General features: G+C 41.0%; 1 protein-coding gene across 1 annotated transcript in view; it reads left to right on the top strand.

Annotated features, from left to right (window-relative positions):
- The window catches only part of Sucla2 (succinate-CoA ligase ADP-forming subunit beta), a 47,276-nt gene that overhangs the window by 11,603 nt on the left and 15,416 nt on the right, over window positions 1-20,257 (top strand). Inside the window, exons 3-6 of the mRNA XM_032917516.1 lie at window positions 1,335-1,434; window positions 1,564-1,726; window positions 11,761-11,889; window positions 14,097-14,235. Of these exons, the coding sequence (XP_032773407.1) occupies window positions 1,335-1,434; window positions 1,564-1,726; window positions 11,761-11,889; window positions 14,097-14,235 (531 nt within the window). The remainder of the gene's footprint in view (window positions 1-1,334; window positions 1,435-1,563; window positions 1,727-11,760; window positions 11,890-14,096; window positions 14,236-20,257) is intronic.

The following is a 20,257-nucleotide window of genomic DNA, read 5'->3' as shown; positions in this document are numbered from 1 at the left end:
CACTCCCTCCCTCTCTCTCTCTCTTTTTCTCTCTCTCCCCTCCCCCTGTGTGTGTTGTATAATGTATGTGAGGTACGGGTATGATTGTGCCACGCTGGGTGCAGTGTGTGTGTGTGTGTGTGTGTGTGTGTGTGTGTGTAAACCAGGGGACAACCTTTTAGTTTTCTCCTGTGGGTTCCAGGAATTGACTTAGGTCCCTAGGTTTGTGTGACAAATGTTGCCTACTGAGCATCTTGTCAATCCTCCACATTGTTTTTGAGACAGGGTCACCTACTGAACACAGCAAGGTTGGCTGGTTAGCAAGTTCCAGGGTTTTACCTGTGTGTATAGTTGTGCACCTGTGCCTGATTTTTTAATGTGGGTGCTGGGGCTCTGAACTCAGGTCTTCATGCTTACAAATTAAGCACTTTACCCTTTGAGCTATCTTCCCTGCCCCAAGTTTGTTAGTTTTGTACAGTAAATTAGAAAGATATATAATATGCTGATTTATAAACTATATGAGTGACTTAAACATAGCATTTGGGGATTCTTTTATATGCCTATCTTTCTGACTCTTATTAAGTACTGCTCAACAGTGTGCAGTAACAGCATTTGTTGTTATTGGTGGGAATAAGGCGTTATCAGCCCTATCAGTCCAGTCTGGAATGATTTCAAGTCATACCCTTATCCCAAGTCTCAAGTCCTGTTTGAAGGAGTATTTGTGATTCAACAGTCACATGACACAAATTTACATTTGGATAGAGAGACTGGGAAGTATTTCTTCCATATACACACACACGTGTGTGTGTGTGTGTGTGTGTGTGTGTGTGTGTGTGTGTGTGTGTGTGTGTGGTATGTATATGGGTGTTTTTGTCTCCATATGTGCCTGTGTAGGACAGCAGAAGGCATTGAATCACTGGAATTGGAATTATAGATGGTCTGAGTCACCATGTGGGTCCTGGGGACTGAGCCTGGCTCCACTGGAAGAACAATAAGAAATCTTAACCATTGCGCCATCTCTCCAGCCCTGGGAAGTTTTAAGAAAACATTGTAGTCTTAATATTGTGCTTTTAATATCTTCCAAAGTGCTAGTCTGGGAATTGCTAAAATATTTTCAGTATACTGTTTCAAAGTGATTTATAATAAGTGCTTAATCTTTTAAAAGGATAGACCTTTTATATGGTGAATGTTTTATTTTTCAAATCTAGAAAATCTATGTATATGGAAAGCCACAGTCTTAGACATTGTGGTAATGGGACTTTATTTAATAATACTTGTTAGTATGCATGTTAAATAAGATACTGTCTTGCATCTGACTCCTTGCTTTCTGTGTAACAGACATACTTTCCTTCTAGGGTCAAAGGATGTTGTGATAAAGGCACAGGTTTTAGCTGGCGGCAGAGGAAAAGGAACGTTTACAAGTGGCCTCAAAGGAGGAGTGAAGATTGTTTTCTCGTAAGTCATAGTTTCTTAAAGAAAAACCATTATTTAAATTGTCAGATTGTTGAAAACTCAGCTTTAGCTGTGGTGTAGATTTTTCTCAATTGGAGAACAGAAGAATTTGAATTCTTTTTCTTATTGTAGTCCAGAAGAAGCAAAAGCTGTTTCCTCACAGATGATTGGGCAAAAATTGATTACCAAGCAAACTGGAGCAAAGGGCAGAATATGCAATCAAGTTTTGGTCTGTGAGCGAAAATATCCCAGGAGAGAATACTACTTTGCAATAACAATGGAGAGGTCATTTCAAGTGAGTACTTGTAGACAGGACACGCCAAGATTTACATATGACTTTCAATTTCAGAGACTGAACATTATGTACTTGAAGACTAAGAAGTATTATCCATTACTCACACAGAGAATTTGTCAGTTTTGAAAAATAATGTGGTAAAATTTGACATGTAATATAATTTTTAAAAAGCTCTAGGGGAATTCCACTGTAAATATGTTTCATGGAATTTTCAAGTGATTAATTCTTTAGACATACCTGAAATCTCTGGAGATCACATTTGGGTTAATGGACGGAGAAAATTAGTTTCTCATATTGCAAAGTAGTCTTACCAAAGAAGAAAGAATAAACTAAAAATGGCATTTTGTTCTTTTTTTTACTTATGGGTGTATTTTATTTTATGTTTGTTTTGTTTATGTTTTTATGTTTTACTAGGTTATTGGTATGAGCGGAAGGTGATGTTAAGTATAAATGAAGTAGTTGTAAAGGAACAAGGAATTTCAAGGAGCTTTAGTCCTGCTTTCTTTCCTCTCTTTGTGGAACCAAAATTTTAGCCTTGAACATAGGCATCCGCTTTAGTACAAAGCTGATGGACTGAAGATACAGTGCGTAGGGCTGCTGTGGGTGTGAAGTAGCTTTTGTTTGAAGCGTGCTCTGCATGTTTGGAAGTCCTGGCAAAGACTGCTATAGAAAATTATTATTCTGTGCTTTAGAGTAACAAAATTTAAGGATCATAAAGTAGTTTTCTATACAACAGCCTTTAAAAAGCAATATTTTTCTATATCATGATACTTTTCCTCCTACAGTTAAAATTTTCAATAATATTTGGTTAATAAAAGTACCTTACAATTTTTAATTTTTATAAAGAAGTGTTTCTTGAGGTATGACACTAGGTGGTAGCAAAGCTCCACTCAGTATGATTTTTAAACGTATTTTTTTTTCCTGTATGGTTTAGTGTAGCTTTGTATATTATTTCAGAAATTATACCACAGTAGTCTAACCGTGAAGGTTTGCAGAGGTTGTGTTTCATGCATTTGCTTGATTCTTTTACACATTCTTTCCTCACTTGGCATACATCAGTCAGTACCTGTCCTCTTGTTAGTTATTAAATGTCTGGACAAACCAAGAGAGACTTTAGTGTTTTTTTTGTTACTTTGAATTCATTAGTTGGTGAGTGTGTGTGTTCACCTGTGGGTGTGTGCACGCATGCACAGGCATACATGGGACATGTGCCCACCGGGCAATCTGGAGATCAGCAAGCTCTCAGGACCCTCCTGGCTCCCCCTGCACTGGGTTACGGAGCTCCTTGTTGTGCCTAGACTTCTTTCTTTTTTAAAAAGGTGTTTTGCAACATTCTCACTCTGTAGTCCATACTGGCCTCAGACTTGCAGGGTCCTTTTGCCTCAGCTCCTAGGTGCTAGGACTGCAGCTTCTGCCCAGAAGAACTCATCTTGATTGTAGTGCGTGTAGCAAACTGAATATATGTTATTTAAGATATGGCACAGCGTTTGGGAGAAAGATCAGATTTGAGTTCATTTTAAGAATTTGAATATTCAGTTAAGCATATGGGTCTTTCTTACTAATGGAAACATGCTTTTATTTCAGTTATAAAAGTAATGCATTTGTAGTGATTCAGATTGAAAATACTACTAATAGTGAAATTGTTTGCTCGTTTGTTTGAGGCAGAGCTTCCCTCTGCACTCCAGGCTGGCAAATTAAAGGTCTTTGGTGTTATCTCCTTAGATTGAAATAGAATTGGTTGTGCTTTCTGGAGTATGACCGACTTTCTGGGGAAATCCCATGGATAGGTCTCTGTTGAACAAGCAAATCAGTCAGCAACTGAGGATACAGCTCCGTGCTCACAGCATGGATATGGTGTAGGTTTGAAATCCAACCACACAAAAAGTCGCTCAGCAGCCAAAGCTGGAGAGCAAAGTAATTTTTGATTGAACTGAAGTAGTATACATGGCTGGGTGTGGTTGTGCATGCTGATAATCTCAGTCCTGAGGAAGCAGGCAGGAAGACAGGAGACTCGGGTTTGCGGTTACTTGGGCTGGGTACCGGGCTTCCAGGGCTCCTTTTGTCACGATTACACTTTAGTTGGGGTTGCGCTGGGCTTTGGTAGCAACACACAAGAATCCTTGGGCAGACGTGTCTGGGAGCTGCTGTGCCAGGGGACAGACACTGTCTTACCCTCTGTAGCACTTGGTAAGATGTTGCCTTTGCCGACTGCCTTTTGGTATTCCCTTCGTCCTGAGAAATTGAGCTCATCAGATGACCTTTGCTATTTTACTTCTTTGTAAAACTCGATAATCTGCTGAGCAAGTGGTTCACCTGGCTGTCAGGTTTTGGCTTTGCCTGAAGTAGATGTGTGAAAGATACTAAAGCAATTCCAAAAGTTTTCCTTAAGTTTTCTTAAGTACATCTTTATCTTAGAATTTAATCCAACTTATTTTAAGGCAAGAATTCTTGAGGGACAAAATCTTAGGTTTATGAAACTGAAAATAACATTGTTAGTGTAAATACTCATTCATTCATTCATTCATTCATTCATTTTTTCAAGATGATTTCTCTGTGCAGCCTCTCCTGGAATTCACTCTGTACAACAGGCTGGCCTTGAACTCAGTTCACCAGCCTCTGCCTCCTGACTGCTGGGACAAAGGCGAGTGCCACCACACGAGACTTGATCCTCTCTAGTTTGAACAATTTAGAGAACTATACTGAATGCTGTACTTAATGATTACACGTATTATAGCCGTAGGGCAAAAGCAATAAGCAGTCAGATGAAGAGACACAGGGCAAGGCTGCGAGCTGCATAAACATGAAGTTTTGACTGTTTCCAGCAATGCCCCATTTTTGATCTTTCTGTGTTGCGGTCTTCACTGTCTTCCTGTCTCTGGTCCCATCCAATGACAATATGCAGAACACTGACAACCAGAAGGGGTCTCTCCAGGTTTCTGGAATCTAGAGGGTTTCTTACTTGTAAATATTTAAAATCATGGTCAAATCAAATGACTCAAAGTTTGCCATCTATGGATGCATATTACACATATATATGTACACACACATATACATATATATATGTATACACATGTACATATATATATGTTTATAATTTTTTTGGACACTGGTTTCTGGCACTTCCCTTTTTGAGTCAAGATCTAGACTAGCCTTGAACTTGCTATGTAAAGTGGGTTTCTTAGAATTTAGGGAGTTCTGGTATTATAAGCATGTGCCAACTCACCCAGCTTGATTGTAGAACTTTTTATTTTGCAAAATTGAAACTATGTTTATTGAACACTTCCTTTTCTCTTAACTAGGTGATAGCTAGCATTCTTTCTCAGAGTTTGGCTATTTAGATGCCTGTGTAAATGTAGCATTTGCATTTTTGTGACGACTTATTTCATTTTTCAAATGTCTTCAAAATTCATCTTTGATGGGTAATATATGACAATACTTTTTAAAATTTCTTTCCTTTTCCCTCCCTCTTTCCCTCCTCTTCTCCTTCCCTTCCTTCTTTTTAAAATTTCTTTCCTCTTTCCTTCCTCCTTCCCTCCCCTCCTCCTTTCCTCCCCTCCTCCTTCCCTCACTCCCTTCTTCCCTCCCTCCCTCCTTCTCTCCTTTTCAGTTCTTTTGAATATATACAAACAAGATGACTGGATCATATGCCAGAAACCTGTTTGAATGTTTTCTCTGTCTTTCATCAACTGCTACGGGATTCCTATTCTTTCATTTTCTTGCCAATACTTATTTTCTAATTTTTTTGATAGTGACTTTTCTAAAGGATGTAAAATGAAACCTTACTATGAGACTGAGTTATAGAATTTTTAAAATTACATTTACTGTCATCTCTCTCTCTCTCTCTCTCTGTGTGTGTGTGTGTGTGTGTGTGTGTGTGTGTGTGTACATGTGCATGCCTCCCTTCCTTCCACCTTGTGAATACTAGGATTCGAATTCAGGTTGTCAGGCTTGGTTGTGCCTGCCTTTACCTAGTGTGAGCATCTTGCAGGCCCCTTGTGGTGGTTCTGATTTATGCTTCCATAAATTAATGTCACTAAGTCTTATATACTTGTCCGTATGTATATCTTTTTAGAGAAATATTCAGTACTTTGCCCACATTATAATTTCCAAGTATCTTGCATTCTGTTGGCTGGTTTTCATTTTGTCGGGCTGTTTTCTTTGTTGTGCAGAAGTTTTCAAGTTTAATACAGTCCCATTTTTTACAGCCTCTGTTTCTTATGTTTTTGGTATGGTTTGATTTGTAAGAAATCGTCACCACATTCATATCATAAAACTCTCCTCCGCATTTTGCTCCAGGGCATATGTTTGGGTCTTCAAATCTTTTTTTTTTTTTTGGTTCTTTTTTTTTTTTTTTCAGATTGGGGGCCTGAACCCAGGGCCTTTCTCTCCCTAGGCAAGCGCTGTGCCACTGAGCTAAATCCCAACCCCAAATCTTTTTTTTTTTTATAGTTTTAGGAGAGATGTTTGGATCTCTGGGCCTGCTATGCTATTTCGTTGGTCTTTATGTCAGTGTATACTATCTTTCTTGAGACAGGGTCTATTTATCTAGCTTAGTCTGGACTCAGTCTCTCTCCTCCTGCCTCAGGCTCCCAAATGCTATGATTTCAGGCGTGTGATTCCATACTTGACTTCATACTGTTTTGATCATTAGAGTTTTGCGATAGTATTTTGAAATCAGGATAGATGAGGTCCTTAGCCTTTTATTTCTCAAGACTGTTTTGCTGATTGCGATCAAGATTGCAAATGACTTTAAAGATGGAGGAGAAAAAGGAGGAAGCAAGACGAGGAAGAAGGGGAAGGAAAAGAAGACCCTAGAATTTCACTGAGCCTGTAGGTTGCTGGGGTTAGTAGGAACATCGGAACATTTAGACTTCATTACACCTCTTGGGCCAGTGTCTTTCCATGTTTTGTGTGTCTTCAGTTTCTTCCAGCAATGTTTTATGGCTTTTAATGCATCAAACTCCTTAGTTTGGTTTAGTATTCTGTGTGTTGTTCAGTTTGGTGCTATTGCAAATGGACTTGTCGCCTTTTCAGGTTGTTTATTTATTGTCTTGAAACAAAACAGATTTATTTTTGCCTGCTTATGGAATTTTGCTAAAATTATTCTAATTTTGTATGTGTGTAGTTTTTAGGTTTTCTGTGTATAAGGTCATCTTTGGGTGCTTTTTCCTCCTTCTCTTTTACCTGGTTCTAAGACAGATACTCCTTAAAGGACTATAGGCAGATACTCCTTAAAGTATTACTCAGTGAAAACATGTCTTCAACAGCTTTTCAAAAAGTGCCAGACTAATTCAAAGGCAGAGCTCCTTCTGACCACTCTAAGATAGAAACTAATGAGGTTCAAGAATGATAAGGGGGCTGGAGAGATGGCTCAGCGGTTCAGAGCACGGACTGCTCTTCCAGAGGTCCTGAGTTCAGTTCCCAGCAACTACATGGTGGCTCACAACCATCTGTAATGGGGTCTGATGCCCTCTTCTGGCGTGTCTGAGGACAGCCAAAGTGTAATCTTTTTAAAAAATGGAAAAAAGAGTGAGTTGTTAACAAAAAAAAATTTTTCTTAAAAAAACAACCAGCCTTCCGTAACCTGTAGTATCGCCTCAGCTGCCAAAGAAGTTAGAAGAAAGAAAAGCATTTACTTGTACTGAAAGTCACAAGATCTGGAGGCCACACAGATGAGCAGTCTGGGATCAGCTTCCACGAGCTGATAATGGCAAGAAACATGGCAGCGTGCAGGCGGACATGACGCTGGCGCTGTGTTCATCCAGCAGGAGACTGTATTACACTGGGTGTAGCTTGAGCATAGGAGACCTCAAAGCCTGCCCACAGTGACACACTTCTTCCAACAAGACCACACCTCCTAATAGTGCCACTTTCTATGGGCCAAGTATTCACGTACTTGAGTTTTGGGGGCCATACATAATCAAACCACCACAGCATTCATATGTATCTGGGTGGTACGTGCTTGGGTGCCTGTGTGCGGATGCATCTGTGCATGTGCTAGTGTACTTCAGGCCAGGCTATACATACAGAGGTCAGAGGGCAACTTCTAGGGAGTTATTTCTTTCCTTAAATCATATGAGTTCTGGGAACTGAAGTCTTGTTAACAGGCTTGGCAGCAAGCACTTTTACCAACTGAGTCATCTTACTTGTCTCTTAAGAAGATCTTTATGAAGGCATGATCATTTAAAAAGAATTTAGTTTTGTTGTCCATTGATGTTTCTCTTGTCCCAGACTTGTGCTTTATTGCTGACTCAAACACTTGGAGACCAAATGGTTACCAGTGGTTTGATTGGAGGGGTCCTTTCTCTGTACCTGGATAGAAATTTTGAGTAGGCTTGGAGGAGCTTTTTGAGTTGGTGGTCCTAGTCCTTGAGTGTTCAAGGCCCTAGAGCTGTGTTTTACAACCTAGAGGGCTATATCTCCAAGCCCTGAGCACTTGGGTCTATTGCATCAGGTTTTACAAACCAGAAACTTAGGGTTCTGTTTAGGTTGGGTGCTTATTGCTTTGGGCTTTACCGACCAGTGGCCTCAGCCCTGGCGCCTACTGTGTGTGGTCCTTGGCTCCCAGCTGCAGTAAGTGGCACGAATGGCCCAGCAGGCGTACCTACTGGTGTTACAGCTCCTGACAGGGCCGCTTGGTGACCATCTTTTTCTTCAGTTGCTAGTGTTACACTTCTTGGATTTAGTCTGCCATTGTTCTTAACCCTGGCAGCCGAGCAGCTTCCTGGGACTGCGCTGGTGACTGGGCCACAGTCCCCGTCTCTCCCATCCTTCTTTACCATTGGCTTGCTGGTTTCTTCACCTTTCCTGGGTTTCGTCGTTTGTGCCATCACTTGCTAGGTTTTCTGTTTCTGCTGATTTTGTTGTCGTTATTTGAATTGTTCTTCCCTCCCATTTAATATACTTGAGAGTTTGTTAATGCTCATGTTTTTAACTGTCCAATTCTTAGTTTTGTTAATTTTCTCCATTGTTCTAAAATCAGCGTCACACTGTCACTAAATGGCCATCTTATGCTTTAGACTGTTGGATATTTTTTATTTATTTACATTTCAAATGTTAACCCCTTTCCTGGTTTCTTATCCATAATTCCCCTATTGCATTTCACCTCCCCTTCTATGAGGGTGCCCCCCCCCCCGCCCATCTACCTACCCCTTCCTGCCTCCCCACCTTGACATTCTCCTACACTAGGGGTCCAGCCTTGGCAGGACCAAGGGCTTCTCTTCCCATTGATGCCCCACAAGGCCATCCTCTGCTACATATGCAGCGGGAGCCATGGGTCTGTCCATGTGTAGTCTTTGGGTAGTGGTTTAGACCCTGGGCGCTCTGGTTGGTTGGTATTGTTGTTCTTATGGGGTTTCAAACCCCTTCAGCTCCTTTAATGCTTTCTCTAACTCCTCCAATGGGGACCCCATTCTCAGTTCAGTGGTTGGCTGTGAGCATTCGCCTCTGTTTTTTGTCATGCTCTAATGTAGCCTCTCAGGAGACAGTTATATCAGACTCCTGTTGGCATGCACTTCTTGGCATCAGCAGTAGTCTGGGTTTGGTGTCTGTATATGGGCTGGATCCCCAGGTGGGGCAGCCTCTGAATGGCCTTTCCTTCGGTCTCTGCTCCACACGTTGTCTCCATATTTCCTCCAGTGAGTATTTTTGTTCCCCCTTCTTAGAAGGTCTGAAGCATCCACACTTCGGTCGTCTTTCTTCTTGAGCTTCTTGTGGTCTGTCAATTGTACCTTGGGTAATCTGAGCTTTTGGGCTAATATCCACTTATCAGTGAGCGCGTACCATGTGTATTTTTTTGTGATTGGGTTACCTCACTTAGTATGATATTTTCTAGTTCCATCCATTTGCCTAAGAATTTCATGAATTCATTGTTTTGATAGCTGAGTAGTACTCCATTAGACCACAGCAGCTCCTATAAAAGAAAATATTTAATTGGGACTGACTTACAGTTTCAGAGGTTTAGTCCATTCTCAGCATGCAGGTAGACATGGTGCTGAAGAAGGAGCAGGAAATTCTACATCTTGATCTGCAAGCAACATAGGAGAGACTATGAGCATCAGCCACACTGGGTGTAACTTGAATATAGGAGACCTCAAAGTCCACCCTCACAGTAGCACACTCCCTCCAACAAGGCCATGCCTACTCCTGATAGTGCCACTCCCTATGGGTCAGGCGTTCAAACCTGAGTCTGTGGGGGCCATTCCTGTTCAAACTACCATACTCAGCATAAAGTGGTGTCCAGGACCTCTGAGTCCTTCCTTGTCCCTATAGATGGCTGAAGACTTAAGTTACTTATCACACTGGAGCAAAGTCCAGCTAGATAATTTATTACCACATATATTAAAATCTAACCACATGATAGAAAATAATTTTTTACGTATATATGAATTAACTCTTAAAAACAAGATTTCCTTTAGTTATTGCTTTAAGTATTTTAAGAATTGTATTTTCCAGTGAGGGGGACTAAACCATTATTTGAAATCACATTTTATGTTTGTTACTGAAATACTATAATGACATATATATTCCAGTGACTTTTTTTTTTAAATGTCACTGAAACTGGAGTGACAGAGGATTGTTGGTGGTTGGGAGTGAAACCCAGATCCTCTGGAAGAGCAGCCATTTGTTTTTCATCTTTATTAACTTGGGTATTTCTTATTTACATTTCAAATGTTATTCCCTTTCCTGGTTTCCAGGCCAACATCCCCCTAACCCCTCTCCCTCCCCTTCTATATAGGTGTTCCCCTCCCCATCCTCCCCCCATTACCGCCCTCCCCCCATTACCCCAAGAATCCTGTTCACTGGGGGTCCAGCCTTGGCAGGACCAAGGGCTTCCCCTTCCACTGGTGCTCTTACTAGGCTATTCATTGCTACCTATGAGGTCAGAGTCCAGGGTCAGTCCATGTATAGTCTTTGGGTACTGGCTTAGTCCCTGGAAGCTCTGGTTGGTTGGTTGGTTGGTTGTTCATATGGAGTCTCAAGCCCCTTCAGAAGAGTAGCCATTTTAATCACTGAGTCAGCTCTCTAACTCTGATCTGTATTTTCTTATTCATTTTATTAGCATTTCCTCTAGGCTCTGCCCAACAGTTACCTAGCAACTGCTAGCATCTCCACCCACTAGGTAAAAGCCAGGAATTAGGCATGTAAGAAAACAGCCCCCCTCTCCCAGCTCTCCACCCTCCAAATGTCCCTGGCTGGCCTCTTCTTCCTTATTCTCTTCTTTCTCTTTCTGTCCTTCTCTGTCTGCCTTTCTTTGCTTCTACCCCTTCTCCTGGTCTTCTTCCCTTCCTGCCAATAAACCTTCTTTACATTAGTTCTGTGGCGTGGCTTGATTGTTCGGGGGGACACCTTGGCCGGCCGCTGAGCTCCTCCTTCCTGCTACTTTACACTGGGGTTTTATAAACACAACACATTAAATTATCTGTGATATGGTTTTACTACTTTTACTCGCTACTAGATTAGTTCTAGTCATACCAGACTAGCAAAGCTACTAGGTTTGTTTTATAATTTTACTGATTTTTGGAGGACCTAAAAGTTCATAATTTAACTATTTGTACATATGCCTTATTTTGTTACAGTGTGTGTGGCAGTAGTCAGGGCTGTTTTTGCAAGGTGGTTTGTTTTGTTTACAGAAAGTCTAGTAGCTCAGAAAACCTGCAAATTTTTCCTTAGATGGTTTCTTGTTTTCATTTTAAGCAATACTTTAATGTCTCTTTAGTTTTATGTATAAAAATGCATAGATTATATTTTATATATTTGATTATATTTACTTATTTGGTATAGATATGTGTATTATTTTTATCTTTTTCCTTTGCAGGCAAGATGTCATTTTTATTTCCTGTTTCTGCTTCTTTTCCATTTTTCAGTTAAGCATTTATAATGGTTACTTACTGGAGATATGTTATATTGTCGAAGAAAATTGAAAATATGATGTGGGAGCTGTAGATGCCCAAATCTGACGGTGCAGGGATTAATTTAAAATCCTATTGAGTCTAAAATAAAATTTGATGCTTTGTCTCCTCCTTCCCTTGTAGGGCCCTGTACTGATAGGAAGTTCACAAGGTGGGGTTAACATTGAAGATGTTGCTGCTGAGAATCCTGACGCCATTGTAATGGAACCTATTGATATAATTGAAGGCATCAAAAAGCAACAAGCTGTAACAGTATGTTACGTTCTGAAAGTTCTTTTGTTTTTAGTTAGATAATTATAATACTTAAGATAGTTAACTTTGTAAAACACTAAACAATTTAAGATAATTTCTTATTTTTTGAAGGTATTTACTGTATTTTTAAGATTTTGAAAGTGTTTACAATAGTTTTCTTGAAGATTTCTGTGTTTCTTTAAAAGACAGGATGCTTTTAAGTAGGTCCTTGTGTCATTGCTGGATCTAGAACCATTAACAGTGAATCCTTAAAGTCAGCATATGTCCAGTTGTTCTTAATAGTACCCGAAATGTCTCATTATTGTAGAAGTTGTCTGAGTCACGGTCTGTAGGAAGTCTTTCACTGTGACTAATTAATATATATGTGCCACCATTTTTTTCTAATGTATAGGTTCCCCTTTCTCACTTTTTAATTTGTTTATTTGTCAAAGAATCAGGGGTGATTATCATTGCTTTTCATAGTCTGAGTTTTGAATCCTCATTAAGTCATTTTAAATGTTCCCCAGCCCCCCTGTAAATTATATCTAGTGGTAGAGAGGCTGTCTTAACAATGTAACTCAGTAACATTTGTTTATGGTGTCTGGCTTTCTGCACTGTCCTTCCCTCCCCTTCCGCCTAGCTTCTGCTCCTTCTAAACAAAACTGTAGAATTTAATACTGTGTCTTTGAGTATTGCTTGATATTATTTTTAATGATGCTGTTGAGTTAAATTATTTGGTTTATGGACAAAAGCAAGCTGAATTATTTGCTGTAGCTTTAAACAGGGCTCATCAGTTGCTGAGAGAGCATCGCTAACATAAGCTCAGCTATTGAAGTACAGCGGTGGCCGGTGACTGGCGTAGGAATCACAGGGCAGAGGGCTTTCTCCAGTGAGACCCGTGGCTTAAATAGATGAGTGGAATAAACACGCAAAAAGCACATCTGATCTATTACAAATTATATGAGAGTGATGACTACAGAGAATTTCAGATGAGGAAGCAAATGTTTGATTTGTAAGAGCGAAGATACAGCAGGAAGGATGCATCTCAGGGCTTGACTTGGCAATGGCATAGTAGATTGGTGAAAATCATTTTGCAATCCTCAAATATTTGCTATGAAACTAATGAAATTAATGAAAATCTTTACGGTGAAATGGTACTTATTATTGTAATATTTTGTTTAACTTATAAAAGCTTTTCACCCAAACAACATTCTATTTTTTGGTCAGTGACTTATTTTTTGCTATTTGGCTCTTTATATGAATCATATTCACCCTCAAAAGATTTAAGTTTTTTCTGTTTCTGAAAATCAGGAGTATATTACATACAGCCTTTGATATTTGAAATAGAGGAGAGAATCCTTTGTAGTGTTTCTGAGCGGACTCCCATCCTGTGTGTCATTGTTTCGTAGTTTCTCAAGGAACTGATAATTTAAATTGATACTTGTTCCAGCTGGGAAGGTAGCTGGGGTAGACACTGACACACGTGTTGGAGGTCCTGGGTGTAGTGCCAGCAACACCGCAAGAGGGCTGGCCACTTGCTTCATCATGGAAATTGTAACCCAGAACTCCTGGCTTGTGACCTGGACGTTAGTGTTTAAAGTGTTCCATAGATGTTTCTGATTCAGATGTCTGATCACCTCTGTAACTCTTCTAGACAAGAGGCTCCTATGTCCTTGGGGCCTGTCAGAGTTGAGTTTTGAATGGATGAGACTGTCCTTGACTGCATTTCCTATTAGCCCAGTAGACACGCTTTGCTTTTCCTTAAAGGCAGAGTAGGGTGCTTTGCTAACTTTGATTAGTGTTAGACTATTGAGATTATCAACCTTCCATATGTAGTTCTAATAAAATATGTCTTTTTGTTATACGTACTGTTCCAGCTTTTAGTGTGTGTGCTGCCGAAGCACATGCATCCGCTTGTCAGTTTCGGTTGACTGTAGGCCTGGATAGAAGCAGTGAGGCAGCTATGAAGTGAGCGCCAGGGCTGTGGTCTAGGCTAATGGCTAGCTCTTGACCTCAGAATCATTTTCTGATATGTAAAGTAGACATGAAGCGTACCCTGTAAGATTTTGAAGCAGCAAGGTTTTTGTTGTTTAAACCTTTAGTAGCTGCTCTTTCAGTGGTTTAACTACAGTTCTCACTTATCTTTTTAAATGATAGTTTTATTTGCAATATTTTAATGCTGATTAAACATATACAAGTTACTACTGAAAAAGACAAATTACTTTCAGCTTGCAAAGAAGATGGGATTTCCTTCTAACATTGTGGACTCTGCAGCAGAAAACATGATCAAGCTTTATAACCTTTTTCTGAAGTATGACGCAACTATGGTAGAAATAAACCCAATGGTAGAAGATGCTGATGGAAAGGGTAAGCTACCTCTTCTGTCACATGATGAATGCTTGTGTCATCTGTTGTTCTTGTGTAGCAATTCATCTTCTGATGAATTGACTGGGAGCAGATGTGAAAGAAACCCATTAAAACACAAGAGTTGTGCTGTTTTGTATAGTGACCACCATTCAGTCACAGTTGTCTGGTTGAATTAATAAAAATGATGCAACTTAGAAATCCGAGGGGGCAGTCACTCAGTCACATCCCAGGGGTTCAGTAGTCACCATAGTGGATTGGACAGAAATGGAGCATTTTGACCCAGGCAGAAGGTCTTGTGGGATAGCAGTTGGTTGGAGAAATCAGGGGTATGGCAAGAGTTAGCCATGATTGGGGAAAATTAGCCATCCAAGCCTCATGCTTGGGTCCTTTCTGTGAAAAGATATTCTCAGACATGAATCATCTCAGAATTTGGAGCTACTAGAGAAGAAGGGCAGCTTGCTTGTTTCTTTATTGCTGTGAAGGGATGCCATAACCACGGCAACAGCTTACACAAGAGCCTCTCTAGGCCTCCATGCAGGGACACCCCTGACACATGCCTGGCCTCAGGGCCTTTCCTTAGCGGGTGATTCCGTAACCCCTTTCTTCTGTTCTTGACTCTAAAGCCAGCACCATGTGCTAAAGCTGACAAGTCCTGCTGCTTGCTAGGGTTGGAACATGGCCCTCTTGTTCACTTTCATCTTCAACTTTCTGTTTTCTGTGGTTTCCTTCACTGCCTCAGGTTGGCTGTCCTGAATCTTACTCTGTATCAGACTGGCTTCAAACTCAAGGTCAGCCTGCCTCTGCCTCCTGAGTGCTGGGACTAAAGGTATGCGCCACCACACCTGGCCCTGAGCTTTTTAAGAAATGTCACAAGTTAGACTTGTTAGACTCTTAGCTGGGTGGTATCTTTAATCTGGTTATTTCCTGTAACACAGGGTTTAGCCCCATTCCACTTCCTAGTGCCCCTTTTCCACTCAAATAGTTCATTTTGTGTTTTTCCTTGCTCAGCTTGCTCCTTTTTCTTACAGATTTGTGTAAGAGCGACCACTAATAATAACACAACTAAGTCAATAATACTGGTTTGAGATTTCTTCTGACAATATAATTAATGTAAAACATTTCCCTTTAGTTTCAGGCAGACTTTTTGGACAAGAGCAAAAAGCAGAAACATTGTTCACCAAAACCTCACAGAACAGTCTCTAAGACACATACTAAAATTCTTCTCTAAAACCTCTTTAGCCAGGCCCCCATAGTTCAAATCCCCCTCAGCACTATGTTCTTCTATGCTTCTAATAGTATGGCCTATTAAGACCCACTTAAAGTATTCAATTGCTTTTCTAATTCAAAGTCCCAAAATTCACAATTCTCCAACAAAAGCATGATCAGGTCTGTCCCAAGCAATACCCAACTCCTGGTCCTAAGTTCTGTAAATTCTGTTGTAGTTATGGTTTTATTGCTGTGAAGAGACACTGTGGCCATGGCAACTCTTTTTTTCTTCTTCTGATTCTTTTTTAAAATTGGATATTTTACTTTACATTTCAAATGTTATCTCCTTTCCTGGTTTCCCCTCTGCAAACCCCCTATCCCATCCCCCTCTTACCCTGCTTCTATGAGGGTGCTCCACCACCCACCCACCCCCCCCCTCCTGCCTCACTGCCCCAGCATTCCTCTACACTGGGACATCAAGCCTTTACAGGACCAAGGGCCTCCCCATCCATTGATGCCAGATAAGGCCCCTCCAGCTCCTTCAGTCCTTCCCCTAACTCCTCCACAGGGGTCCCTGTGATCAGTCCAATGGTTGGCTTCAAGCATCTGCATCTGTATTGGTCATGCTCTGGCAGAGCCTCCTAGGAGACAGCTGTATCAGGCTCCTGTGAACCAGCACTTGGCATCAGCAATAGTGCGTGGGTTTGGTGTCTGCATGTGGGATGGATCCCTAGGTGGGGCAGGCTCTGGATGGCCTTTTTTCAGTCTCTGCTCCACTCTTTTTGTCCCTGTGTTTCCTTTAGAGACAGGAGCAATTTCTGGGTGAAAATTTGGAGATGGGTGAGTGGGTCCATCCCTCAACTGGGGGCCCATGTCTAACCTCTGAATTGGTCTTGACAGGTTCTCCCTCCCCTTTGTTGGGCATTTTAGCTAATGTCATCCCCATTGGGTCCTGGGAGCCTCTTGCTTTCCTGGCATCTGGGACGTTTTGGTGGCTATCCCCAGTTCCCCATCCCCCATTGCGACATACCTCTGTATATCATCCAGTCTCCTCCCACACCTGACCCCGCCCCCCCTTTTCTCCTCCTCTTCCTCTTTTCCTTCCAAGTTCCTCCAACCGTCGATCTCCTGTGAGTACTTTGTACTCCCTTCTAAGAAGGACTCAAGGATCCATACTTTGGTCTTCCTTTTTCTTAAGCTTCATATGGTCTGAGAGTTGTGTCTTGGGTATTCCGAGCTTTTGGGCTAATATCCACTTAATCAGTGAGTACATCCCATGTGTGTTCTTTTGTGATTGGGTTACCTCACTCAGGATGATATTTTCTAGTTCCATCCATTTGCCTGAGAGTTTCATGAAGTCATTGTTTTTAATAGCTGAGTAGTATTCCATTGAATAAATGTACCACATTTTCTGTATCCATTCCTCTGTTCAGGGACATCTGGGTTCTTTCCAGCTTCTGGCTATATAGTGGAGCCCGTGTCTTTTTTATATGTTGGGGCATCTTTTGGGTATATGCCCAAGAGAGGTATAGCTGGGTCCTCAGGTAGTTCAATGTCCAATTTTCTGAGGAACCTCCAGACTGATTCTCAGAATGGTTGTACCAGTCTGCAATCCCACCAACAATGAGGAGGTTCTTTCTCCATATCCTCGCCAGCATCTTTCTGTCACCTGAGTTTTGATTCAGCTATTCCATCTGGTGGGAGGTGGAACCCATGGCTACTTCTTAGTAAAGGAACCATTCCATTGGGCTGAGCTACAGGTTCAGGGGTTCAGCCCATTCTCATGGAGGCATGCCGACAGACATAGTGCTAGACAGGAGCTGGGAGTCCTAGATGTTGGTCTGCAGGGAGCAGTCTTGTTATGTATTTTGCCATCAGTTAGCAGTGGGTTTTATCTTCAAGCTGATGATGAAGAAATGGTGTTTTGCCTAATTTGTTCAGTTCTTTAATTCCTACTAATGTGTGTTTTCATGTTTGTTGAACATGTTTTCTGTTTTGGAGTTTTCTGTTGATGTTCGTTGTTACAACTATTAACTTTCTCTGGCTGATAAAAATGACCATAACTCTAAGTGACTTTTCCCTTTTGTAGTTGGACACTAGAAGTTCAAAATCATTATCCAGTACATTCCAGGTGTGAGCAGGGCTGTGTGCTTTCAGAGGCTACAATGAAGAACCTGTGCTTTGAGTTCTCCCCTCCTTTCTCTTCTGCGTATAGCTCTAGTCTTCTGCCTTCCTCTTGTAAGGATGCTTATGGTACCTGTAATCTAGGATAATACCCGATGTCAGCATCTTTATCACATCTGGAGAAACTACCATGCCAAGTAATAGTGTCTATGAATTTATAATTTCCGTGCTGTAGTACCCAAGAGGGATTAGTTTTCCTACTACTTTGGTGATTTCTGGATGTTTTCATAGCAATTTTTAATATCACTCAAAAATTCAAACAATGTAATATGAAGTATTTACTCTTCCTTAAAAGTCTTCCTCTCTGCCCTCATCTAGTCTGATTCTGACTGCATTTTTGTTTGTCTTTTTAAAAAACTATTCAATTTTAAGGAAAATGTTAGAAAACATGTTCTTTTTTTTTTTTTTTTTGACTTAGGCCATTTTGTGTCTTTTGCATGCCCATCAGAATTTTTCTTTCTTTTTTTATTAACTTGAGTATTTCTTATTTACATTTCGAATGTTATTCCCTTTCCCAGTTTCCGGGCCAACATCGCCCTAACCCTCCCCTTCCCTTTCCTATGAGTGTTCCCTCCCCATCCTCCCCCATTACCGCCTCCCCCAACAATCACGCCTCACTGGGGGTTCAGTCTTTGGCAGGACCAAGGGCTTCCCTTCCACTGGTGCCTTTTACTTAGATATTCATTGCTACCTATGAGGTTGGAGTCCAGGTCTGTCCATGTATAGTCTTTTGGGTAGTGGCTTAGTCCCTGTGCTCTGGTTGCTTGGCATTGTTGTTCATATGGGGTCTCAAGCCCATCAAGCTCTTTCCAGTTCTTTTCTCTGATTCCTTCAACGGGGTCCTGTTCTCAGTTCAGTGGTTTGCTGCTGGCATTCACCTATTTATTTGCTGTATTCTTGCTGTGTCTCCCAGGAGAAATCTACATCCGGTTCCTGTGGCCTGCACTTCTTTGCTTCATCCATCTTATCTAATTTGGGTGGCTGTATATGTATGGCCACATGTGGCAGGCTCTGAATGGGTGTTCTTCTGCCTCTGTTTTAAACTTTGCCTCCCTATTCCCTCCCAAGGGTTTTCTTGTTCCCCTTTTAAAGAAGGAGTAAAGCATTCACACTTTGGTCATACTTCTTGAGTTTCATGTGTTCTGTGCATCTAGGGCAATTCAAGCATTTGGGCTAATAGCCACTTATCAATGAGTGCATACCACGTATGTCTTTCTGTGATTGGGTTAGCTCACTCAGGATGATATATTCCAGTTCCAACTATTTGCCTATGAATTTCATAAAGTCGTTGTTTTTGATAGCTGAGTACTATTCCATTTTGTAGTTGTACCACATTTTCTGTATCCATTCCTCTGTTGACGGGCATCTGTGTTCTTTCCAGCTTCTGGCTATTATAAATAAGGCTGGCAATGAACATAGTGGAGCATGTGTCTTTTTATATGTTGGGGCATTTTGGGTATATGCCCAAGAGAGAGGTATAGCTGATCCTCAGGCAGTTCAATGTCCAATTTTCTGAGAAAAACCAGACTGATTTCCAATGGTTGTACCAGTCTGCAATCCCACCAACAATGGAGGAGTGTTCTCTTCCACATCCTCACAGCATTTGCTGTCACCTGAGCTTTTGATCTAGCCATTCTCACTGGTGTGAGGTGATATCTCAGGGTTGTTTTGATTTGCATTTCCCTTATGACTAAAGATGTTGAACATTTCTTTAGGTGTTTCTCAGCCATTCAGCATTCCTCAGCTGTGAATTCTTTGTTTAGCTCTGAATCCCATTTTTTTTTTTTTTTGGGGTATAATGCTTTTCTCGTATTTTCTTTTCTTTTTTTTTTATTATCTTGAGTATTTCCTATTTACATTTCAAGTGTTATTCCCTTTCCCGGTATCCTGGCAAACATCCCCCTAACCTCTTCCCCTCCCCTTCTTTATGGGTGTTCCTCCCATCCTCCCCCATTGCTGGCCCTCCCCCACAGTCTAGTCTACTGGGGTTCAGTCTTTAGCAGACCCAGGGCTTCCTCCATCAACAGGTGCTCTTACTAGGATATTCATTATACCTAAGGAGGTCAGATCCAGGAGTCAGTCCATGGCTAGTCTTTAGGTAGTGGCTTAGTTGTTGGCATTGTTGTACATATGTCTCACGCCCTCAGCTCCTTTCCAGTTCTTCTCTGATAAACTAGCCCTCAGTTCAGTGTTTGCTGCTGCATTTACTTTTTATGACAAAAAGATGCCGAACATTTTTAGGTTTTCAGCCATTCAGCATCCTCAGCTGTGAATTCTATATTTTGAACCCATTACTTTAATAGGTTTGTCTCATGTCAACTCTAGAGTTCTTTCAACATTTTGATATAATCCTCTATCCGTTGTAGGATTGGTAAACATCTTCCAAATCATTGCTGCCATGCTTCTGTCTTCACAATGCCCTTGCCTTGTGTAGAAGCTTCTGCAGCCTTCATGAGATCCCATTTATGATTCCTGATCTTGTACATGTTACTTCTGTGTTTATTTGTAAATTTCTCCAGCATGTCAGAACATCCTCTTTTCTTTCTATTAGCTGTGTGTTGTAGTTTTCTGTGAGTTCTTAACTAACTTAGACTTGGAATTGAAGGCTACGTAACCGAAATCGAAGCATTGA

Source organism: Rattus rattus, chromosome 12 (genome assembly GCF_011064425.1).
Source record: "Rattus rattus isolate New Zealand chromosome 12, Rrattus_CSIRO_v1, whole genome shotgun sequence".
Classification (NCBI taxonomy): Eukaryota; Metazoa; Chordata; class Mammalia; order Rodentia; family Muridae; genus Rattus; species Rattus rattus.
The sequence above is the reverse complement of the archived record's forward strand: the minus strand, read 5'-3'. Positions and strand labels throughout refer to the sequence as shown.